The sequence below is a fragment of the Grammomys surdaster genome, unplaced genomic scaffold, assembly GCF_004785775.1.
Source record: "Grammomys surdaster isolate TR1022 unplaced genomic scaffold, NIH_TR_1.0 198, whole genome shotgun sequence".
Lineage (NCBI taxonomy): Eukaryota > Metazoa > Chordata > Mammalia > Rodentia > Muridae > Grammomys > Grammomys surdaster.
In genome coordinates this window covers 3803128-3830239 of record NW_021604643.1, presented here as the reverse complement: position 1 = coordinate 3830239, position 27112 = coordinate 3803128, and the positions used below count along the sequence as shown (strand labels likewise).

The window sequence follows — 27112 nt, the reverse complement described above, 5'->3', positions numbered from 1 at the left end:
TATAAAAAGAAATAATAGACTAGCATCAAGCTGTTTTATTTCAGTACAATATCAGGTAGTGATATAAGAAGTGTCTTTTTTTCTTTACCAATAACTACAGCACTATACAACAGTTTACTTATAAATGGAGAATGTTGTTCCAGTACACAATGACTTGATCTGAAAGTTAAAATCTGTAACAGTAATGAGTTTAGTTTAACGATAAAACCCAAACCCACAAAGGACAATAGTATATGGCTAACACAAAATGATCACAAAATTTAATACAAGGCAAAAGAATTTCTGCTTCTTTGGTAACTCAATGGAGTAGTTCATTTAAAATACTAGCTACACTGGAATCCAAGGAACATTAAAAGAAAACACACACTGAAGCAAGAAAACAGGAGAAAGAGACTTTCCAATATGTGCCTCTTTTATCTCATATTTTAATTTGTGCATATTTTAAAATTACAAAAGAAATTAACATAATTAATTTCTTGGCTAGAACTCACTTGTGTTACTGTCTGTATGGCTTTTAGTAAATAATTTAATTTCTGTGAGCATCACTTTCTAGAAAAATTAAAATGTATGATCTATTTTTCACTGTCCCATATTTACCATAAATCTTAAAGTGATGAGGAGTTAATGACTTTGAAAGGTTTCTTATTCCTTACTTCTATGAGTCATACATGTTTTGAGACTCTTGTGCTAAATTACTCTGTATTAATATATATGTAGTATATATATATACACAAGTATAATTTTTTTGTCTCACATAAAAATCCAGATGGTGATTATATCAGTAATGATGACATAACTGGAGAGTGCTTGCAGTTAAGAGCACTTATTGCTCTTCTAGAGAACCTGAGTTCAGTTCCCAGCACCTACATGGTGGCTTACATATGTCGGTAATGCCAGTTCCAAGGGATTCATTACCCTCTTCTGGCTTCGGGGGGCATGAGATATGTATGCAGTACAAACTCCACTCTGCATAATAAGACACTGTTAATATGTGCATGCAAAATATATATATATATATGTGTGTGTGTGTGTACATATATGTACACGTATATATACACACACATGCATATACATACATACATACATACATACATACATACATACATACAAGAAAGCAAAACACTCACACATAAAAAATAAATGAATAGGCACAGAGAGAGCTAGTCTCCCAGAGGTGCTGAAATACCTAAAATCACTGGTAAGACCACCACTACTGCTGTAATACCTAGCCCAAGTGGGACCCACCCAGAGTCAATAGAACACAGGAATCGCAGAGCAGCCTGGGACAGGATACTTCTGGTTTCCACCTGGGCCCAGAGTTGACCCTGTGCCACAGCTCTCCACAGTCAAATCCTGCTAAGACAGGTGGTCTCCCAGGAGTACTGACACACGTAAGATCACAGACTCACAGAAGGGACAAGCAAGACCAGCTAACACCAGAGATAACCAGATGGCAAGAGGCAACTGCAAGAACATAAGGAACAGAAAGCAAGGCTACTTGGCATCATCAGAACCCAGCTCTGCTACTACAGCAAGCCCTGGATAGCCCAATACACCAGAAAAGCAAGATTCTGATTTAAAATCACATCTCATGATGATGATAGAGGACTTTAAGAAGGACAAAAATAACTTCATTAAAGAAATACAGGAGAACATAAGTAAATAGGTAGAAGCCCTTAAAGAGGAAACACACAAATCGCTTAAAGAAATACAGGGAAACACAATCAAACAGGTGAAGGAATTAAACAAAACCATACGGGATCTAAAAACAGAAACAATAAAGAAATTGAAAAGGGAGACAACCCTGGAGATAGAAAACCTAAGAAAGAGATCAGGAGTCAGAGACACAAGTATCACCAACAGAATGCAAGAGAAAGAAGAGAGAATCTCAGGCTAGAAGTTATCATAGAAGGCATTGGCACAACAATCAAAGAAAATACAAAAAACACAAGGCTCCTAACTCAAAACATTCAAGAAATTCAGGAAACAATAAAAAAGACTGAACCTAAGAATAATAGGTATAGAAGAAAGATTCCCAAACCAAAGGGCCAACAAATATCTTCAACAAAATTAAAGAAGAAAATTTCCCTAACCTAAAGAGATGCCCAGAAACACAAGCTTACAAAAAGAAGCTTACAAAACACCAAACAGATGAAACCAGAAAAGAAATTCCTCCCTCACAATAATAATCAAAACACGAAATGCACAGAACAAAGAAAGAATATTGAAAGCAGTAAAGAAAAATAAAGTCAAGTAACATATAAAGGGAGACCAGCAGAATTAAACCAGACTTCTCAACAGAGACTCTAAAAGTCAGATGATCTTTGGTCAGATATTATACAAACCTGAAAAGAACAAAGTTGCCAGCTCAGGCTCCTATACCCAGTAAATCTATCAATTACCATAGATGGAGAAACCAAGAGTCCATGACAAAACCAAATAGCATCTTTCCACCAATCCTGCCCTACAGAGGATAATACAAGAAAAACTCCAACACAAGGAGGGAAATATACCCCCTAAAAAGCAAGAAAGTTATCTCACAGCAACCCCAAAAGAAGAGAACCACACAAACATAATTTCACCTCTAACAACAAAAATAACAAGAAGCAACAATCATTGGTCCTCAATACCTCTCAACATCAATGGACTCAATTTCCCAATAAAAAGACATAGACTAAAGGCTGGACACATAAATAAGACCCAGTATTTTGCTGCATATAGGAAACACACTTCAGTGACAAAGACACACACTACCTCAAAGTAAAAGGCTGGAAAACAATTTTCCAGGCAAATGGCCCCAAGAAACAAGCTGGAGTAGCCATTCTAATATCCAATAAAATAGACTTTCAACCAAAAGTTATCGAATAATATAAGGAAGGACACTATATACTCAGCAAAGGAAAAAATCCACCAAGAGGAACTCTCAATTCTATACATCTATGCCCCAAATGCAAGGGCACCCACCAAGTAGAAACAAAGAGAACTATACAAAGAATCAACAAATCCAGGAGCTGGTTCTTTGAGAAAATCAACAAGATAGATAAATCCTTAGCCAGACTAACTAGAGGGCACAGAGACAGTATACAAATTAGCAAAATCAAAAATGAAAATGGAGATGAAACAAGAGAATCTGAAGAAATTAAAATATTATCAGATCATACTCAACAAAACTGAAAAATCTAGACGAAATAGATGGTTTTCTAGACAGAAACCAGGTACCAAAGCTAAATCAGGATCAGATAAAACATCTAAACATTCCCATAACCCTTAAGGAAATAGAAGCCATTAAAAGTCTCCAAACAATGGACCAGATAGTTTTAGTGCAGAATTCTATCAGACCTTTGAAGAAAACCTAATACCAATACTTCTCAAACTCTTTCATAAAATAGAAACAGAAGCAACACTACCCAACACATTCTATGAAGCCACAGCTACACTTAGATATAAACCATACAAATACCCAGCAAAGAAAGAGAACTTCAGACCAATTTCTGTGGGACTGCATAAGGGTATTCTGGGTCATGGCTGGACAGTTGCCTAGATCCCTGAGACTCTGTGTGAGAACCGGCAGGAGTTCGGCGTGCCCCAAGAACCCAGGGTCCTGAAAAGCAGCCTAGTCTCCTTAAAAGTCAGTCACATAGGCCGGCCATTACAGCCCCTGCCAAAGTGCACAGGTAGAGGGTGTGACTAGAGGCCTCAGGCTTTAGGGATTTACATACTAATGAAGGCCAGAGGGTGGAGCAAATTAAGCATCCCTCCCCAGATCCTCCCCCTTTCTCCTTCCCTATATAACTCAGGACTGCCCTGAGTTTTACAGGGGGTACATCCAAATCCATCCACCATCTGCCATGACAATAAACTTTTTGGAACCAAGGACTTCCTCGTGTATTTGGGGCCTGCCACCAACAAAGCCCCCAGCCTCTGAAACCTTAGACCTCCTTCCTACATGTAGGACCTGCCGCAGCATGGAAACCCCCGGGGACACCACAGCTGCGGCCAGTAATTTTCCCCACAAATTTCCCCCATGAACACTCAATAAAATTTTTCCAAACTGAATCCAAGAACACATGAAAATGATCATTCACCATGATCAAGTAGGCTTCATCCCAGGGATGCAGCAATGGTTCAATATATGGGAATCCATCAACGTAATACACTACATAAACAAACTCAAAGAAAAAATACCACATGATCATCTCATTAGACACTAAAAAAGCCTTTGACAAAATACAACACACCTCCATGACAAAAGTACTGGGGAGATCAGGAATTTAAAGTCCGTATCTAAATATAATAAAAGCAATATACAGCAAGCCAATAACCAACATCAAACTAAATGGAAAGAAACTTGAAGCAATCCCACTAAAATCAGGGACAAGACAAGGCTGCCCAATCTCCCCCATCTATTAAATATAGTAACTGAAGTTCTAGGTAGAGCAATTAAGACAACAAAAGAAGATCAAAGGGGTACAAATTGGAGTGGAGGAAGTGAAGGTATCACTATTTGCGGATGATATGGTTATATATATATATATATATCCCAAAAAGTCCACCAGAGAACTCCTAAACCTGATAAACAACTTCAGAAAAGTGGCTGGATATAAAATTCACTCAAACAAATCAGTAGCCTTCCTCTACTCAAAGGATAAACAAGGCTGAGAAGAAATTAGGGAAATGATACTCTTCACAATAGTCACAAATAATTTAAAATATCTTGGCATGACACTAACCAAGCAAGTGAAAGATCTGTATGACAAGAACTTCAAGTCTCTGAAGAAAGAAATCCAAGAAGACCTCAGAAGATGGAAAGATCTCCAATGCTCATGGATTGGTAGGATTAAAATAGTAAAAATGGCTATTTTACCAAAAGAAACCTACAGATTCAATGCAATCACCATCAAAATTCTAACTCAATTCTTCACAGAGATAGAGCAATTTGCAAATTCATTTGGAATAACAAAAAATCCCAGGATAGCAAAAACTATTCTCAACAATAAAAGAACTTCTGGGAAAATCACCATCCCTGACTCAAGCTGTACTACAGAGCAGTAGTGATAAAAATCACATGGTATTGATACAGAGACAGGCAGGTAGATCACTGGAATAGAATTGAAGACCCAGAAATGAATGCACACACTTTTGGTCACTTGATCTTTGACAAAGGAGCCAAAAGCATCCAGTGGAAAAAAAGACAGCATTTTCAACAATTTGTTCTAGTTCAACTGATGGTCTGCATGTAGAAGCATGCAAATTGACCTATTCTTACCTCCTTGTACAAAGCTCAAATCCAAGTGGAGCAAGGACCTCCATATAAAACCAGATACGATGAATCTAATACAAGAGAAAGTGGGCAAGAACCTTGAACACATTGCCATTGGGGACATTTTCCTGAACAGAACACCAATGGCTTATGCTCAAAGATCAAGATTTGACAAGTGGGACCTCATAAAATTGCAAAGATTCTGTAAGTAAGGACACTGTCAATAGGACAAAATAGCAACCAACAGATTGGGAAAAGATCTTTACCAACCCTACATCCAATAGAGGGCTAACATCCAAAATATACAAAGAACTTAAGAAATTAGATTCCAGAGAACCAAATAACCATATTAAAAACGGAGTAGAGAACTAAACAGAGAATTCTCAATTGAGGAATCTAGAATGTCTGAGAAGCACTTAAAGAAATGTTCAGCATCCTTGGTCATCAGGGAAATGTAAATCAAAATGACACTGAGATCCCACCTTATGCCAGTCAGAATGGCTAAGATTAAAAACTCAGGTGACAGCAGATGCTGGCAAGGATGTTGAGAAAGAGGAACACTCCTCCATTGCTGGTGGGATTTAAAGCTGTTACAACCAGTCTGGAAATCAATCTGACAGTTCCTCAGAAAATTGGAAATAGTTCTACCTGAGGATCCAGCTATAAGATTCCTGGGCATATACCCACAAGATGCTCCAATATATAACAAGTACATACGCTCCTCTATACTCATAACGGACTAATTTATAATAGGCAGAAGGTGGAAACAACCCATATGTCCCTCAACAGAGGAATGTATACAGAAAATATGGTACATTTACACAATGGAGTACTACTCAGCTATTAAAAACAATGACTTCATAAAATTCACAGGCAAATGGATGGAACTTGAAAATATCATCCTGAGTGAGGTAACCCAATCACAAAAAACAAACAAACAAACAAACTAGCAAACAAACAAAAAAACAACACATGGCATGTACTCACTGATAAGTGGATATTAGTCAAAAAGAACCTTAGAATACCCATGATACTAATCACAATCCATATAAAACTCCAGAAGAAAGAAGACCAAACCAAAGTGTACATGCTACAGTCCTACTCAGAAGTGGGAAGAAAGTAGAGAGAGAGAGAGGAGGGAAACAGTAAAGAGGGTCCGGTTCAGAAAAAGAAAGAGATGGAGGAGAAGTACAGAGTGTGGAATTTGAAACAGGAGAGTAGCAGTGGGGGAGAGGGAACTGGGGGTAGCTACTAGAAAGTCCCAGATGCCAGGGACCCAAGAGGTTCCCAGGACCTAACAGGGATAACATTAGCAGAAATACCCAACAAAGAGGCGATAAACCTGTAGAGACCACATCCAGGGGATAGGCATGGCCCCCGGTTGAGGGATGGGGACACCCACCCACCTCAAAAATATTAATCCAGAATTCCTCCTGTCAAAGGAAATGCAGGGACAAAAAATGCACCAGAGATTGAAGGAAAGGCCATCCAGAGACTGCCCCACCTAGGGATCCATCCCATCTGCAGACACCAAACTCAAGACACTATTGCTGTTTACAAAAAGTGCTTGCTGACAGGAGCATGGTATAGCTGTGCCCTGAGAGACTCTGCCAGAGCCTGACCAATACAGATGCGGATGTACACAGCCAAACATTGGACTGAGCAAGGGAACTCCAATGGAAGAGTTAGGGGAAGGACTGAAAGAGTTTGCAACCCCATAGGAAAAACAAGAATATCAACCAACCAGACCCTCCCAAAGCTTCCAGGGAATAAACAACCAACCAAAGAGTACACATGGGGGGACCCATGGCTCCAGCTGTATATGTAGCAGAGGATGGCCTTGTCAGGCATCACAGGAAGGGGAGCCCCTTGGTCCTGTAGAGGCTCGATGACCCAGGATGGCGAATGCTAGGGTGGTGAGGTGGGAGTGGGTTGGTGGGATAGAGAGCACACTCATAGGGGCAATGGGGGTTCGGAGGAGAGGGGGCTTATGAAGAGGAAACTGGGAAGGGAGATAAGATCTGAAATATCAATAAATAAAGAAAAAAGAAATGAATAATAATATTGATAACAGGCCGGGCAGTGGTGGCTCACGCCTTTAATCCCAGCACTTGGAAGGCAGAAGCAGGCGGATTTCTGAGTTCGAGGCTAGCCTGGTCTACAGAGTGAGTTCCAGGACAGCCAGGGCAGTAAGAGAAACCCTGTCTCGAAAAAAAAAAAAATCGAGAAAAAAAGTAAAATAACTTTTAGCCGGGCAGTGGTTGCACACGCCTTTAATCCCAGCACTTGGGAGGCAGAGGCAGGCAGATTTCTGAGTTTGAGGCCAGCCTGGTCTACAGAGTTAGTTCCAGGACCGCCCAGGCTACACAGAGAAACCCGTCTCAAAAAACCAAAACAAAAAATAAAAATAAAAAATAAATAAATAAATAGATAATATTGATAACAGACTAGGTCCAGATAGGAACAAAATTTTTTCTCTTGTTAAATTCTAAGTGCTCACGTCCTGACTCAAAAGAGCACTGATTCAGGATTTTCTGATCTCACAGTTCAGTACTTGTCATCACTTCCTACAACACATCATTCTGCTTAAATTCCTTATTTTTCAAAAAATACGAACAAAATAACTAGCCATCGATACTGGTTTCAAAGAGTTCCCTTATTTTAATAGCTATATACACTGGTGAGCATCCTTGAAAATACACTTGAAATAGTTCACATCTTCTAATATTATATGAAATAGACGGTTTAGGATATTTAAAGAACAAAACATTTATTTTGAAGTGAGAAAAATTATTAGCAACACTCCTCTCCCAACCATCCCAAAGGCTCTTCCAAAAACATTATTTACTTGGGAAAAATTATAATTTTAATTTTATAAATAAAACTAAATTATATAACAAAAAAATCACACAAATATTAAGTATAAAAGCTAATAAATCAATTGTGCCTGAAACTAAACCCCATTATGCATAAGACACATTGGTAATATATGACAATTACTATTTAATTGATATGAACATTACATATTTAATGATGTATTAGTATTTAATAAAATTAAACTCTTACCTTTTTATAGACAGCCATTTTATCAGAATCTAACACAATTATATTTCTTAGCTTTGCATTTATTTCAGTGACTAAAGGCTTCATAATCATCTCAGAATCAAGCCCTAAGGGAATAAAACAATGAATAATTGTTCTGTCTTCTTCAATTTGTTAACATTAAATATATTTTTATGAGATGTTATTACCTTCAATCTTAATTTCAGAAATGTTTTCTTTCTGATCCTGAATAAAAATCCGTAAACAAGATAATTCTGCCAAAAGCTGCAAGGTAATAATATCTTCATTCGTGGGTAGCTTTAAAGCTACAAAACAAAAATCACGTTGTAACAACACAAGGAAATGTTTAGTAATTACCACACTACACTTAGAAAGAAGGTAAAATATCACAAGTAATCAGATCTACAGTTCAAAAATAAATAAGCAAAAATAAATGATTCCCTACTGAATTGAGAACTCTATAAAAAACAGTTATCTAATGAATATAAAAACAAGCAGGCCAAAGAGTGGTCTTAGAGGTGACTAATTCTTTGAAAATAAAAAACCATACCAAGAACTGAATCTTTGAGACACCATCGTAATGGAAAGCAGAGGTGCTCATCATTCTAAATGATAGCAGATAGAGCATCTCTAATGCAAGGTTTCAAATGCTCCAAAATCAAAGGCTTGTGGAGCATCACCATTCTACTCAAGAACATTTGGATTTTTACAACATCTTGAATCTTAATCTTCACTCTGATTAAAAAGAGACCATGATAATACTCAAATGCAGCCAGTTACATTTTTCAAATCTAAAATATCATATAGAAATTTAAATTAAATCAAATATTTCTCATCTAATTTTCAACTTAAATCTATTACAAAATAAACATCTTTTCTTTAGCAGTAATCAGTTTCCTTTATTGCACTTTTCTAAAATTAACTTGGTATATAATGAATCGGTTTAGATTATTAGTCCAATTAAAAGCAACACTAGAGCCTAAAATTATTGTTTCAATTGAGGACAAAAACAAAAAAAAAAACCCTTAAATTTAAAAGAAATATACCAAGTTTTTTAACGATATCTCCTTTGTCTTCAGGCTCTGCAGCAGACACTGAGGCAGATTTTTCCTCTAATTTCGGAAGAATATTATTAAGATAATTCATTGTATTCAGAAGTGCTTCAGTGTGTAAATGAATATCCAAAGAGGAAAAATTCACCTATGGAACAAAACTGATATTAGTACTAGGTCAACTAATTTTTAAAATACCATGTTTTGTGGTATAAAACACATGATTTAAAATAATCAGCTTGCTACCCAACCCTACAAATTAAAGAGGAGGGTGGGCACCCAGAAGCTCTAACACAGCCAAAATCGTAGGTGAGGAGGCTGCAACCTCCCCCCACCCAACGGCAAACAGGGAATAATTGGGACCACTGGGGACCTAGAAACTCACTAACTGCCAATGGCACCAGTTCCTTCCAGTCTGTGGCAGTGCCCTGAGCAGATTGCTAGCTCTGTATCCAATCCCACAAAACCCAGAGGAGGCTGGACTCCCAGGAGCTCTAACACACACAGGAACATAGGATCATAGAACAATCTCAGGAGATTGGTCACACCAGGATTTCAAGATCCCAGAAGCAACCTGACTCCCAGGAACTCTTACACACAGGATCTCAGGATCACATGATCACAGACACAGCTGGACTCTGAGGAGTTCTGGCATGATCAAGATTAACAGTAAAGACAGGCACCAGTCAGAGACAGTAAGTTCAGGTAGTAATAGAGATAACCAGATGGCAAAAGGCAAGCACAAGAACATAAGCAACAGAAACCAAGGTGACTTGGCATCATCAGAACCTAGTTCTCCCAATATAGCAAGTCCTGAATACCCCATAACACTGGAAAAGCAAGATTCAGATTTAAAGTCACTTCTTTAATGAATAAAGACAATAGAGGACTTTAAGAAGGATACAACTCCATTAAAGAAATACAGGAGAACTCAGGTAAACAAGTAGAGGCCCTTAAAGAGGGAATACAAAAATCTCTTAAAGAATTACAAGAAAACACAACCAAACAGGTGAAGGAATTGAACAAAACCATCCAGGATCTAAAAATGGAAGTAGAAACAATAAAGAAATCACAAAGAGAGACTACCCAGGAGATAGAAAACCTAGGAAAGAGATCAGGAGTCATAGATCACCATTAGAATATAAGAGATAGAAAAGAGAATCTCAGGTGCAGAAGATACCATAGGAAATATTGACACGACTGTCAAAAGAAAATGCAAAAGGCAAAATGTTCCTAACCAAAACCATGCAGGAAATCCAGGGCATAATAAGAAGACTAAACCTAAGGATAATAGGTATAGAAGAGTGTGAAGATTCCCAAATTAAAGGGCCAGTAAATATTTTCAAAATATTATAGAAGAAAACTTCTCTAACCTAAAGAAACAGATGCCAATGAACATACAAGGAGCCTACAGAACTCCAAAAAGACTAGATTAGAAAAGAAATTCCTCCTGTCACATAATTAAAACACCAAATGCACAAAATAAAGAAACAATATTAAAAGCAGTAAGGGAAAAAGGGTCAAGTAACTTACAAAGGCAGACCTATCAGAATCACACCAGACTTCTCACCAGAGACTGTAAAGCCAGAAAATCCTGGATAGATGTCATACAGCCCTTAAGAGAACACAAATGCCAGGCCAGACTACTATACCCAGCAAAACTCTCAATTACTATCGATGGAGAAATTTCAACACTCTATTCACACAAATGGACAGATCATGAAATAGAAATTACAGAGACACAGTGAAACTAACAGAAGTTATGAACCAAATGGATTTAACAGATACCTACAGAACATTTCATCCTAAAACAAAAGAATATACCTTCTTCTCAGCGCCTCATGGTACCTTCCCCAAAACTGACCATATAATTGGTCACAAAACAGGCCTATCGACACGTACAAGAAAAGTGAAATAATCCCATGCATTCTATCAGATCACCACGGACTAAGGCTGGTCTTCAATAATGACAAGAACAATGGAAAGCCCACATACACATGGAAACTACAAATCACTCTACTCAATGATAACTTGGTCATGAAAGAAAGAAAGAAATTAAAGGCTTTTTAGAATTTAATGAAAATGAAGGCACACCATACGAAAACTTGTGGGACACAATGAAAGAAGTACTAAGAGGAAGTCTCATACTTCTAAGTGCCTACCAAAATTTCTAAGTGCCTACAAAAGTATTAAGGAAAAAAGGTCAAGTTACTTACAAAGGCAGACCTATCAGAATCATACCAGACTTCACCAGAGACTATAAAGGCAGAAGATTCTGGACAAAAACTGCTTTTACTAGTAAAATGACAACACATCTGAAAGCTTTGAACAAAAAGAAGCAAATACACCAAAGAGGAGTAGAAGGCAGGAAATAATCAAACTCAGGGCTGAAATCAACCAAGTAGAAACAAAAAGAACTATGAAAAGAATCAACAAAATAAAAAACTGGTTCTTTTAGTTAATCAACAAGATAGATAAATCCTTAGCCGGACTAACTAGAGGGCACAAAGACAGTATCCAAATTAATAAAACCAGAACTGAAAAGAAAGACATAATAACAGAAATTGAGGAAATTCAAAAATTCATCTGGTTCTACTACAAAAGCCTATACTCAACTAAACTGGAAAATCTGGATAAAATGAACACTTTTCTGAACAGATACTCAGTACCATATGGAAATCAGGATCTAATAAACCATCTAAACAGCAGTCCCATAACCCATAAAGAAATAGCAGCAGTCATTAAAAGTCTCCCCACCAAAAAAAGGCCAGGACCAGATGGTTTTAGTGCAGAATTCTACCAGACCTTCAAAGAAGACCTAATACCAATTCTCTTTAAACTACTCCACAAAATAGAAACAGAAGGAACACTACCCAATTCAATCTATGAAGCCACAATTACGCTCATACATAAACCATACCAAAGAATCTACAAAGAAAGAGAACTTCAGCCCAATCTCCGTTATGAATATCAATGCAAAAACACTCAATAAAATTCTCACAAACTGAATCGAAGAACACATCAAAACAATCATACATCAGGATCAAGTAGGCTTTATCCCAGGAATGCAGGGATGGTTCAATATTCAGAAATCAGTCAACGTAATCCACTATATAAACAAACTCGAAGAAAAAAACCATATGATCAATCTCACTAGATGCTGAGGAAGCATTTGACAAAATTCAACTTCCCTTCATAGTAAAAGTCTTGGGAAGATTAGGAATTCAAGGCCCATACCTAAACATAGCAAAAGCAATATACAGCAAACCAGTATCCCACATCAAACTAAATGGAGAAAAACTTGAAGCAATTCCACTAAAATCAGGGACTAGAAAAGGCTGCCAAATATCACCCTACCTATTCAATATAGTACTGGAAGTCCTAGCCAGAGCAATACGGCAAAAAAGGAGGTCAAAGACATACAAATTTGGAAAGAAGAAGTCAAAATATCACTATTTTCAGATGATATGATAGTATACTTAAGTGACCCCAAAACTTCCACCAGAGAACTCCTAAATCTGATAAACAACTTCAGCAAAGTGGCTGGTTATAAAATCAACTCAAACAAATCAGAAGCCTTCCTCTACGTGAAAGATAAACAGGCTGAAAAAGAAATTAGGAAAATGACACCCTTCACAATAGTCACAAATAATATAAAATACCTTGGTTTGAATCTAACCAAGCAAGTGAAAGATCTGTACGACAAGAACTTCAAGTCTCTGAAGAAAAAAATCGAAGATCTCAGAAGATGGAAAGATCTCCCATGCTCATGGATTGGCAGGATTAATTTAGTAAAAATGGCCATCTTGCCAAAAGCAATCTACAGTTTCAATGCAATTCCCATTAAAATCCCAACCCAATTCTTCACAGAGTTAGAAAGAAAAATTTTCAAATTCATTTGGAATAACAAAAAACCCAGTATAGCAAAAACCATTCTCAATAATAAAAGAACTTCTAGAGGAATCACCATCCCTGACCTCAAGCTGTACTACAAAGCAATAGTGATAAAAACTGCATGGTATTGGTACAGAGATAGGCAGGAAGATCAATGGAATAGAATTGAAGACCCAGAAAAGAACTCACACACCTATGGTCACTTGATCTTTGACAAAGGAGCTAAAACTGTCCAGTGGAAAAAGGACAGCATTTTCAACAAATGGTGCTGGTTCAACTGGAGTACAACATGTAGAAGAATGCAAATCTATCCATTCTTATCTCCTTGTACAAAGCTCAAGTCCAAGAGGATCAAGGACCTCCACAATAAACCAGATACACTGAAACTAATAGAAGAGAAGGTGGGGAGGAGCCTCGAACACATGGGCACAGGGGAAAAGTTCCTGAACAGGACACCAATGGCTTAGGCTCCAAGATCAAGAATTCAAAAATGGGACCTCATAAAACTGCAAAGCTTCTGTAAGGCAAAGGATACTGTCAATAGGACAAAACGGCAACCAATACATTTTGGAAAGATCTTTACCAATCCTACATCTGATAGAGGGCTAACATCTAATGTACACAAAGAACTCAAGAAAACAGACTCCAGACAATCAAATAACTCTATTAAAAAATGGGGCACAGAACTAAACAAAGAATTTTCAACTGAGTAACTTAAATGGTCAAAAAGCACCTAAAGAAATGTTCAACATCCTTAGTCATCAGGGAAATGCAAATCAAAACAACCCTGAGATTCCACCTCACACCAGTCAGAAAAGGCTAAGATCAAAAACACAAGTGATGGCAGATGCTGGCAGGGATGTGGAGAAAGAGGATCACTCCTCCATTGTTGGTGGGATTGCAAGCTGGTACAACCACTCTGGAAAGCAGTCAGACGGTTCCTCAAAAAATTGGACATAGTATTACCTGAGGACCCAGCTATACCACTCCTGGGTATATACTCAAAAGATGCTCCAACATATAACAGGGACACATGCTCCACTATGTTCATAGCAGCCTCATTTATAAAAGCTAGAAGCTGGAAAGAACCTAGATGTTCTTCAACAGAGGAATGGATACAGAAAATGTGGTACATTTACACAATGGTGTACTACTCAGCTATTAAAACCAGTGAATTCAAAATTCTTAGGCAAATGGATAGAACTAGAAAATATCATCCTGATTGAGGTAACCCAATCACAAAAGAACACACATGGTATGCACTCACTGCTAAGTGGATATTAGCCCAGAAGTTCACAATATCTAAGATATAACACACAGAGCATATGATGTTCAAGAAGAAGGAAAACCAAAGTGTGGGTCCTTCTATCAAAGTCTGTGTCCTTTGGTCCTTCTTAGAAGGAGTAACAAAGTACTCATGGGAGCAAGTATGGAGACAAAGTGTGGAGCAGAGACTGGAAGAGGGAGCATTCAGAGACTGACCCCACCTTGGTATCTATCCCATGTGCAGTCACCAAATGCAGACTATTGTGGATGCAAGGAAGTGCATGCTGACAGAAGTCTGATATACTTGTCTCCTGAGAAGCTCTGCCAGAGCCTGACATATATAGAGGTAAGTGCTCGCAGCTAACCACTGAACTGATTACAGGGTCCCCAATGGAGGAGTTAGAGAGAAGACTGAAGGTGCTAAAGGGGCTTGGGGCCCAAAGGGGAGAGTCACAATACCAACCAACCAGAGCTCCCAGGCTTAAAGTGCCAGCCTGGGAAACACATGGACAACCCACGGCCTGAGCTGTGTATGTAGTGAAAGATGGCTTTGTCTTGTTGGGGATCAGTGGGAGAGGAGGGCTTTGGTCACCTGAAGGCTTGATGCCCCAGTGTGGGGGAATTGGAGGTGGGGAGTAGGGAGAAGTTGGATCCGTGGGGCACACCCTCACAGAAGGAGGAGCAGGGAAAAAGGGATAAGAGGTTTCTGGGGCGGGGGAAGGGGAAAGGGGATAACATCTAAAATGGAAATAAATAAAATATCCAATAATAAAAAAAGAAAATAGACAATGGAACTAGCTAATGCAGACAAGCATTTGAGACTTTTGGTCAACAATTAGTATTACCCATTATTCCTCATAATCCTCAAGTACAAAGGTATTGTGGAAGGGGCCCATGGAATTTTTAAAAAAAACTTCATAAAATCAAAAAAAGGAGAAGGTATATCCCCATACATCACAAATTTATTTAAATCATGTTCTTTTTACTTGAAATTTTTAAAACATTTGGATGCCAAAGAACTTTCTGCTGAGTGTCTATGGCACCCTATAACTAGGCATACTTATGCCTAGGTGAAAGGGAAGGATCCACTTACTGGCATATGGCATGATACCGATCAGGTATCTAATATAGGGAAGGGAGCATGTTTGTGTTTTTTTCTGCAGGATGCTGAAGGAGCATGGTGGCTGCTGGATTGATTGGTGAGACATGCTGATGCCCAGACAAAGAATGATGTTGACCTGTGAGCTTGCTGAGTGCCCTCACAATGGTGAGTGAGAAGCTGTATTCAACATATGTTCCTGACCCACCTTTGTTTTCCTATATCCCAGACGGGACAAGCTGCCTTGCCTCAAGTTTTTAGACCTTGTGGAATAGAGAATCAAAAAGAGAAGTTATAATGATACTTGTATTTTTTTTAAATGTAACCAGTTATTTGGACTTAATCATGTCCTGGTCTAGAAATCAATCCAATATTAGAAATAACAGTCTTCATTTGGAAGGCTGGATCTGGACATTTTCAGAGACATATTTGGAAGATAGCTGCAGTTCTCTATGACGTTATGTTAGCAAGAGATAAAGTAGGAACAGGATCTGGATTTCAATCAAGTGTAATGTGTTAAGGCTCTTTTAATTATCAAGTTAAAATTATTTTGTTTCTTCTACAGTATTTAATGTAAGTTTCATTGATTGCACACTTTCTAATAGTGCTAGTGTGTTGAAACCTGGCATGTCTGTTACGGGGTTCTATCAGCAAGCTTTTGTTTTATTGCTCTGAGTATTACAGAAACTTGGTTTTCTGAAAAAAGCTTGCAAGTACTGGAAGAAGTGAATCAGGCTTTAAGCAGAATCAAGAGGGTAGTGGGCTTGCTTATTGCTGGTATAACAGCTTTCATTACATTAAATTACATTGCTAGCACCACTGCTTTTGCAATCGCTTGAAACAAGAAGCTAAGATAGCTACTTTTGTTAGTCATTTAGCAAAAAAATGTTACTAATGTGTTAAGTATACAAGAGGCATTTGGAACAATAGATTAATGCTCTTGATCCTATTCAAATTATTGGAAGGATGTGCAGAGTTTAAGAGTAAGGAGCCATCACGAGTGTCATGTCAAATAGCAATGGAGTTGTGCTACTTGTAAAATTTACAGTGATAGTCATTATAATTAGGAAAAAGTTTAAAGACACTTGCAGGGTATCTGGTATAAGTCTAACACCTCATGGATTTTTTAAATTTGCATAGTGAGATTATGAATTTAAAGAATGCTGTTCTGATGAGCTTTGATGCTGCAGATACTGCTGATAAAATTATCAATGGCTTGAGGTCAGTATTTCCATTTTGGTCAAGCTTAAAGAATGGAATATATAGCTTGATCATGCTAGCCCTTTTTGTCCTGGGAATACTTTTCTTCCTGCCCATTGTGTGAAAGCTTGTCTTTAACAACATCAACAGGTTGGCAGCTAAAATACATGGCTTGAAACTGAAAATGGACCTACAGAGTTATTAATTTAACAGGCCGGCAAGCCAAGGATGGGTAATATTCTGCATAGAGCCTTACCAACCTAAGACAGAACTGCATTGCTTTTGATAACGCATACTCCATGAAGGATAAGCAAGGCACTCTCGTCAGAAAGACCTAAGACAGACTCAGTCTTGTTTATGAAATAAAAGAGAGCTTTTGGGGCTGCTTGGCAGGAATCTGATATTGGCCAAGGACAAGGAAATGGGCTTTAGGCAGGAAACTGACATTAGGCTAGAACAAAAATAATTTCAGGCAGGAATCTAAATCTTAGGCTAGAACAAAGAAGTAGGCTTCAGACATGAAAATGACTTTGGGCTAGGACAGTGAAGTTGGCTCAGATATTTTGGTCATCCTGATAAATACTTGATCATGGGAGTAATCATGGGACTTTATTTATTGCCTTGCTTAGTCTTTGGCTATTTGAGCTTATTGTCTTGCTTGTTCCTTGTGTATGTGGATCTATTGTATTGCTAGTTCCTCAACCTAGAACTGACCTTAATACTTGAACGTAACTAAAATGATATAAAAGCAATAAATAAATAAATAAATACTCAGCTTTATTCTTAAGAATTTTATGATTTAAACTATAAAATAACTATTCATAAGACATCTAAGCACAGGAATACAGTATCTAATTTTCAAATAAATAATTATATAGTCATACCTTAATAAGTTGTAAAACATTGTTATAGGTACTATTCAAATTTGGTGCATTTTTTTCAACCTATCAAAAAAGAAAATGTATCAATTAGAACATGTTATAAAAGCATGTTATACCTACAATTATTTAATAGGTGCAAACTTCTCATGATTTGTGCACTATACATAAATTAATCACATGTGACAGTGAATATTGTTATATACTTAGTGATATAGATATGTATATCATATACACATACTACACATATGAATGCATATGACTGCACACTAATAATATTGAAAAAGTCACGATTTAGTCTTTTTGAATAGTAATTCATAACATATCTGCTTTATACATATGCATAACAAAATTGCTTTATTCATTTTCTTTAGATTTTGCATATTCTAAAACGTGATACAGAGTTAATTACAAAAATTTAAAGAAATCTCCTCTAGTCAAAAGCAAAAATGGTCTTTAAGTACAGTAAAATTCTCTCAGCAAAATTTCTTATTATAGGATAATTATTAAAGCATCAGAACATCAAAATAAAGAATAATTCATAAATAGACCACAGCACATATAGAAGATTCATAAAATGTTTCTAAAATAGTATTTATTTAATGTATATTAGTATGCTGTAGTTGTTTTCAGACACACTGGAAGAGGACATCAGATCCCATTACACATGGTTGTGAGCCACCATGTGGTTGTGGTGAATTAAACTCAGGAGTCAGTGCTCTTAACCACTGAGCACTAGTCCCTACTCTCACCCCTTTTTTAAAAAATATTAAGATTCACAAAATTTTAAAACAGATACTGTGAACCTACATAAATGACACTTAAAAAGCAGGTAACTATAGAGTAGTAGAAATAAAGTATATTTATCCTCTTGAATGGTATACAATAAGACATTTTATCAACTCTAAACATTTGTTTCTTTTTCAATACTCTGGTGGGAAAAGTCAACCTAGGAGCCATTTTTTTTTTCTTGGAACACAGGGAACTTACTTTGATATATGAAGTATTTGCAAATCAAAACCACATGATAATAATGACAAAACAAAAAGGCCCTTAGAGGAAGTGACAAGGTTATGTTAAGGATGTAGATTAAGCACATTAAATTTTGAATTTCAATAGCACATCTATCTGCCTATGAGGTTAGAGCAAAACTACTTACTCTCATGAATTCCAATGTTAATAAATCTTCCATTGTGTTATCCAAGGTCGTGATCAAATAAACTGGTTTCTTGTTTTCATCTAAAAATAATTTAAAAATTATTTCTTGGTGGGAATATTAACTGAAAATAAATTAGCAATTATGATTGAAAATGATTTCCCTAGATTCTCCTCAATAAAGTCCCCCTTCTTTGTTCTTTAAACTCAAAACAAAAAAGGCATTCTCCATACAATGTACTCTTCCTTTCTACTTTAACACTAAAGTCTCAAGTCTGTAACAAAACAAGCTGTTAAAGAACCAAAGTAATTTTTAGGGCATGAAGAATTCTAGTATTGAGTCATTATAATGCCTTGAAAGAAAACAGTCAGTATCTCTGAAAACACTAGTTGTTGAGATGGATCAAAAAAATGTTAATTTTTCTATATACCAGATAGAAATCAGTCTTAGCTGTATAAAATAATTACTAGTTTTATTACTGATCCAGTTCAAAACTAGAGATTCTATGAGAACTGCTAAGGAAGAGGTATCTGTATGTATAGCCTTTAAAACTGTCACTATCAAATTACTTATGGCTGTTAAAACTCAGCATCAAGAAAGAGACTTAGACAAAGAACCACAAACTAATTACCATGATCTTGCAGAGAAAACAGAACCGTGTGCATACAGACCTTCAAAACTAAAAGCTTAAGAGTACAAGAACCAGTTTCCTATTTGAGGTACTACTCACTACAGTTTTCAACCCTAAAGAAGATCCACACTTCATTTATACATAATTTTGACATAACATAACAAAATTTAACATTTTCTATATGAGATGGTCTTTGTGTGACTAAGAGATAAGTGATATAACTACACAAATATAAATACACAACTGTGACAATCTATCACACTCAAGTTTGAGAGACTGAGAGATAACTGACACAGTACACCATACTCAAGTTACTGTAATCAAAAGATGACTTGAAATAATCCAGCACACTAAAATTTGGAAGACCAAGAGATAACTGACACAGTGTGCCACACTCAAGGTTGGGAGATCAAGAGAAAACTGTGACATAGTCCACCACACTCAAGTTCCCACAGACTGGAAAACAAGTAGAAACTGTACCATGCATCACCTCTGACTTAATTTTAGGTTACATTACTTAACTTTATACATGATTTATAAAAGAGCCAATGAACTTAACAGATGTCACTCACCAAAGAAGTTATGACAAATTGGAACATGAAAGGATTCTATACATCATATGTCATCAGAGAAATTCAAACTGGCATTACATACCTATTAGAAGGACTCAAGTCTGGACACTAACAAGATGTGACAAGGACAGAACAACAAGCTCTCTTATTCATTACCAACAGAAATGAAAAATGACATAATCCCAGGAACTTTGGAGGTTCATTACAAATGTTATATATTTAACATATAATCTAGAGCTATGCTCCTTAGTATTTACCCTAAGAAAGGGGCACACTCGCTCTATTCCAAAGTTTGCATACAGATATTAATAGCATCTTTATTCATAACTGACAAAACCCAGAAGAAATCAAGATGTTGTTTATGAAGTTAGTATATAAGCAACCAATAATGTTTCTAGAGAAAGGAGCATGATTTATTGATCAACAGTAACTAACTGTCAAGCCATGAAAAGGTAAGGAGAAATTTAAACACAGATTACTAAAAGAAGCCAACCTTAAAAAGGATGTACACTGTATTATTCCAATGAAGATATGCAATACAAAGGTAAAACACAGACGACAGGGAGATGATCTTAAGCCAGTTAGCACAGCAGAATGAATGAAGGACTGCAGATATTCAGCACAGTAAAGCCATGCTTATAATGAAAGCAGTGTAGACACTTGCCTTTATGTATTTGTCTAAACACATAAAAAGTTTAATACAAATGTTTAAATCTAATGTAAATAATGAATTTCAGGTGATAAAGTGAATATGTTCATCAACTTTAACAAACATATCACATTGTTAGGGAAGCTAATAAGTGAATAGACAGCCCTAGAAAAGATTTATTCAATGAAGTAATCCAGATGCAGAAAGACAAATGCCTCTCTCATCTATAGTTCCTAGCCTCAAATGACAAGATTCAAGTGCAGATATAACCCCTCATTAAAGAAGTTTCTCTTTGTAGCAAATGAAGACAAAGAAGAAAAATCACAAAATAGAAATCAATAGATTCAGTGACATGAAAGCTCCTGCATCTATGGCTCAGGGAACATCACAGAAGAGTGAGCAGCAAGAGTGTAAGAGCCAGGAAGTCTGCTGTGAGACTCCAGGAAGGGCTGCATACACAGGACTAGAACAATGGCAGTAACAATAGACATGCTAATATACAATAGGGAATGTTGCACAGGGTCCTATTCCCAGACAAAAACAAAAAGCAAACAAACAAACAAAAAACAAAACAAAAACCATAGGCTTCTAATGACTGCTGAGGGAGGTAGAATTAGTTTCTTCCAGGAATGACTGCCTAAACTGGTTATTCAATACAAAAATTATTAAGCCCTGAAGTCACATATAGGCAAAAAAAACATACCCAGCAAATTTTGTTTATATACTTGAGTATACACACATATGTAATATTCAAAGAAACATAGGTGCTATTGATTTAAGAGTGGAGGACTTGTGGGAGGGGCTGGAGGGGGAAGGGAAAGGGTAAATGATATAATCAAATTTTAAATAAAAATGTACTGAGGAAAGAAAATAGACTAACATAAATTTAAAGGTAATAGCCTTGGACTTGTTTTTTAGACTTTCAAAATATAAATATATTGATTCAAAGTCTAAGGAACAGAAAATTCAATAGCAGGTAATCAAATTATGAAAGTAATGTACATATTTTAATAGTCTTACCTAAATATTCTGGACATTTTAACCATAATTCTTTCAAAAAGGCATTTCCTTTCAAGTCAAATGTTCTAATCTCAGCTTCTGTTCCCAATCCTAAAACACCCATTTCTAGCACAGGTAGTTCACAGTCTCCCACAAGGTGATAAAACTGAATCAACACCTGCAGAAGGCAAAGTACATGGGTCACATACGTGATAACGATATATAAATACATAAGATATAGTATATGTTATATTACAAATTAAATGTAATATTGATTTTATATTCCCCCCACACATATAAAGCATACTTATACTATAGAATCATCACCAAAAAGATGTACTGAAAAACTGTCCAAAATATACCACTTAAATACGAATTCTCAAGGTAGATAATCAAGAAAATCATGCACCAAGTCTCCATATGCCTTGGACAGTGTCTATTAGCAATGAGACTATTTGAGCAAAATATACAAAGTATAAATGACAATTCACATAGCCCACATTTATGTAACTTACCTCTGCTACTTCAAATCGCATCCTAAGTCGAAGAAAATTCATTGAACTATCTTTCTTTTGTAATTTTTTCTGTCGAGTTTCTTTAACTCCACATGACACTTGAGGACACTCTTCCAAGGGACTACATGGTGCATCAAAAAATTCCTCCTCTGAGTCTAAATTTCATGAAATATTTTGTTTTAGTCAACAGCAGAAATAACATGTTTAGCATAAGTTTAATTTTTCTGAAATAAATGTATGCATTAAAATGCTATAGGTCTATATTAAAAGTTGAACACAAAAGCTAGAAAAAGAATGCAGAAATTACTTTTAAATAAATATAACACTGCAAAGAATAAAACATATGAAAATTATAACGTATTTAATATTTAGCTTAAAATCAATTTCTTAAGATTCATTTTTATTTCTTATTATATGCTTATGTATCTGTTGGCAGGCATATGAATGAAGGAGCCCATGGAGTCCAAAGAAAGGCCACAGACTCCCTTGAGCTGGAGTGAGGCAGTAGAGTTGCCCCAGTGTGGGTACTCTGAATTGAACTATGATCCTATGCAAGCACAGAACGAACTCTCAACCACTGAGCTCTCTCTCCCAACTCAAAAAATCAACTTAAAAAAAAGCATTAGTCTAGTTCAAAGTTAGATAAGAAATATTTATAACAGAAAACTATACCAGTGATTGTGTACAATATGAGAACCAAAAGTAATATGCTACCATGCTCACTGTATTTGTACAGTGTAACAGAACTTAGTTTAAAACTCTGCAATATTAGCACAGAGGCCAGGATCAGAAATGTTAATAAAGAACCCCCTTTAACTATAGCTTGATTTAATGTAATTTTTGTTACCTGTAATCAGCCATGGTCTGAAAATAGTACATAAAAAAATGAACTAGTCAATTATGTAAAAATATCAAACCAGTTTTTAACTGAATAATGTGAGGAGTTCTCATGCTACCAGACTCAAACGTGACTTATCCGTTTGTCAGTAGATTTATTGTGGGCTAAAAAGGAGAAGCTTCCTTTTGATGTTCAAGGTTCACACCTTGTTGGGGTGAACTAACCATAGACAGTAGTAAAGACAGAAAAATGAATGAATGTGAACTGAGGAAAATCAACCACAAGACTGTGGATGTCAACATGACCCAGTGAGTTTCATATATTCACAGCCTTCTTAACAAGGGAGGGGAAGATGAGGACTGTAACAACAATTTTAGGGAAGAGTAAATTACTTAGGTAAATGAATGGGTCCAATGCTCAGACACTGGCTAGGAAAGTTCTTCGAGAACTACATGTACCATATTGATTAACAATTGCCTACATGTAAATTCAGTACAGGTATGGTGACATTCTTTAAACTTTCCCTATAGGTAAGGGTTAATGAGAATTTAAGATGAAACTATTGTTAGCTGCTGCTAACTTCTTCTTTAGCAGGTTAGGTGGTGGTATTTTACTTAAAGCCTTTTCCATCACATCTACAAGGACTTTTAGGTGAGCAGGCTGCCATAGTCCCCTCAGAATTTATATTAAAACTATAGGATCCCAAACTGTAAAGTTATTAAACAACTTAGTCATACTACTGGAAAAAGATGGCTATTGGGAAGGGAAAGTCATTCTTTACAGACATGGCCCCTGCCAGGCTGTTCATGCCAAACACTCATGTGTACATGTGCTATGGACTCTGGGGTTATTAGTACCGTTGAAAGGGGGGCATAAGTCAGAGAGAGACAGAATACTAATCTCTAGGGGGAGTTGGAATGAGTAGTGGTGGATAGATACGATGAAAACACTGTAAATGAATGAAATGTTCAAAAAAGAAAAAAAATATCTAAAAACAAATTAGCAAAACACAAACACACTAAAGTAAAGTACATCCCTAATTAGCTAGACCTATTAGATCAATAACCTCAGGCTTAACCTCTCTCTGCTCACCATATACACATTTTCTTTGTTAGTCTTCTCTAAAGTCTTGAAAATGTAGAAATATATAGTTTTCCAACATGGTCATGAAAAAAGGATACTTGACAGTGAAATATTTTTTTAAAAGTAAGTTTTATATGTAAATGCAGATGTTAAATTTGATTTTCCTCCCTTAAAAAATAGAAATAAAAAGCTTACTATCTCAAATTTCTTCAAATAATACATTTTAAATTAGGCATCTAAATACAAACTTTCTTCTTTTTTTGAATCCCAAACTCAATAGTGACTTCTGTTAGGGATTCTTGAATTAAAATTAGAATTTATTTTTGACAAAGTGATTCCACTACAGATGTAACTTTAAAGAATACTTATATTATTTAAAGAATTTGCATAATAATGTCTCCACAACTTAGGAACAGTGTGGCCACCTAGCATTTTCTGTATTCCCAATGGTGCCTGCCATCTTGCATAAGGATGCTATTGTGATGGTTAGTTTACAACTGCACAAAGAGGTGTAAGCTTCTTTTCATATGGATTCTAAAACACACATAGAAAATTACCTTTGCACTGCTATTGCCCTCTACAATAAAGGCATTCTTTTTAAAAAAAAAAAACATAGTATTTTTAATTATTTAAAAATTATTGAAGATTTCAGACAGTTTATTTTGATCACATTCACTATCCCTTCCCAAATTCTTCCTACACCCACCCACTCACCAACTTTGAGGTTTTTTTCCTTCCTCATCAATGCCAATGTGCTGTCTTCTCCGGAAGGAGGGAGACTCGTTTCTGATGGTCACCCATGTACACATGACATAAATTTTAATACCTTTATTGATTTTTCTCTTATTAATTATTCTTTACAGAGAAATGAAAGTTAAAAGAAAAAACATTTATACCCCTACACATGGTCATTTGAAGAAAACATCCCTCAAAATATAAACTAATTCATTTAGGTATATGTAATAGAAAAGATTCTATTAAGCAATTTCATTTTACCATCTTCAGTAACAGGCTGTTCCAATAAAGGGATTAACTTCTGAGAAATGTGTGATACTGGTAAAGTAGATGCTTGAATCTGAAATAAAAGTAATTCACTATCAATTAGAACACAGACCTTTTATTCAAATTTATATGATAATCTGCACAAAAAGCTACTCAATTCAAACAATGTTAGAAGAAAACAGGTCCAAAGCAAGAAAATTAATAATAAAATATATGAAAGTTCAAATGCTTTTAAGTGGTTGGAGTTGTAGCTCAGTTGGTAGAGAGTGACTGTCCTCCAGCACCACTTCCCCTGACCCCACATCACACCAAGGCAGTCATTGGAAATCATGGCATTAATCCTAAAACTTGGAGACAAGGCAGAATGATAACAAATCTGTCATCTTTGGCCCAGTCTAAAAAGAGGAAGAAGTGGTTTTACAGAGGTAATATGCTCAAAGTAAAGTATATACTTGTATGAAAATGGCTGTAGAAAAATTATTTTTAAAGTGAGTACTTTTATAAATGTGATGCTAAGTATAATCATGGAGTGCCTACAATAAATTCCTTAGGGATCTATAAGGATTCTGAGATCTATTTTAACTTGGCAATTTGCTAGGACCAGAAACCAGCTCCAGGACATCACTGAGAAACAAGCTTAAAGCCTGATATTAAGGCCTCTAGAATTGAGGAGTGTATACTGTTATTTTAATTTTTAATGACACTTGGGCAAATAAACTGTTTTGTGGAAATTAACTAATAAAAAAAAACATATAATACAGTTTAAACAAAACTGACTTGGGAGTCAAGGCAGACAGATCTCTAGAGGTTCCAGGACAGCCAAGGTTGCCTTGTGAGATTCTGTCTCCAAGAGAAGTAAATCAAAATAAATAACACAACTGAATCTTTCACCAAAACTATGAAACAAAACATTAATATACCTGACCTAGAAGAATCTTACATATTCTTTGTTGATCACATTCCCTAATATCATCAACCATAGTATTGCTTTTATTTGGTTGTTTAAACTTAACCTCCTATAAAAAGACTTTCTAAACAATACAATCCTTTCTAAGCCTCAGAAAGAAAATTATTTCTACATAAACTTTTCTATGGCATCCTAACTTTAAAATGTTTCCATACAAACTTGCTGTAGGAAGGTGTTGTGTAACAGATTCCTCAAGAGATTAAAACATTCCATCCTGCAGAAAGCTCCTTAAGCAGGAAAGCAGAAACTCAAAATAGCTTCAGGAAGTTGCTGAATCTGACCAGAATCACTGTGCTCCTCCCAACCACCATAAGCAATAAAAGCTCCTCTAGCTGAAAGAAGCCAAGCTGCAAAGACTCCTCCCATACAAGACAAGCTGCAAAGACTCTGAGACCAGATCAGCTGCTTTAAAAAAGCATAGAATATCTGAGCTGCCTAGGAGAAGTTAAGTCCAACTGAGGCACTGGAAAGAACATTCTCCAACCTGTTAGCTGCCTGTAGGCTTTACAGTGTGCTCCAGAATCCTGGCTTTATGAGCTGTCACCCCGGCTTGAGTTAACTTTGGTGGTATAGCTGTCTTTGAATAATTTCTGCTCCTGTAAATAACCCTTTGTAATCTTGAAAATAAGTGCCAATAAAACTTTGACTTGCTGAGTTAGACTTTAATGGTACCCATACTTTGGTCTGCTGTGTGCTCATTATCTCAGGTGATCTCCCCAGGAGAAGTTTTGTCACACAGCAAGGCTCTTTCTTTCTTTCTTTCTTTCTTTCTTTCTTTCTTTCTTTCTTTCTTTCTTTCTTTCTTTTTTTTTGTTTTGCAGTTTCTTGTGCTTTTTTTTTATTGGATGTTTTATTTACATTTCATATGTTGTCCCCTTACCCCATCCCCCACCCACCCAGGAACCCCCAATCCCCTCACACCTCCTCCTTCTTCTTTGTGGATGTAACCTCTATCTACCCCCCCACTCCCACCTCCCCACCCTCAAAA

At 36.4% G+C, this 27112-nt stretch overlaps 1 protein-coding gene across 1 annotated transcript in view; it reads right to left on the bottom strand.

The window, feature by feature from the left end:
* Vps13a (vacuolar protein sorting 13 homolog A) overlaps positions 1 to 27112 on the bottom strand; it is a 195495-nt gene that overhangs the window by 100151 nt on the left and 68232 nt on the right. Inside the window, exons 24-31 of the mRNA XM_028770191.1 lie at positions 25152 to 25230; positions 22235 to 22389; positions 21741 to 21897; positions 18872 to 18951; positions 17719 to 17778; positions 9370 to 9523; positions 8512 to 8628; positions 8327 to 8430 (exon numbers count right to left, since the gene is read on the bottom strand). Coding sequence (XP_028626024.1) covers positions 8327 to 8430; positions 8512 to 8628; positions 9370 to 9523; positions 17719 to 17778; positions 18872 to 18951; positions 21741 to 21897; positions 22235 to 22389; positions 25152 to 25230 — 906 coding nt within the window. The remainder of the gene's footprint in view (positions 1 to 8326; positions 8431 to 8511; positions 8629 to 9369; positions 9524 to 17718; positions 17779 to 18871; positions 18952 to 21740; positions 21898 to 22234; positions 22390 to 25151; positions 25231 to 27112) is intronic.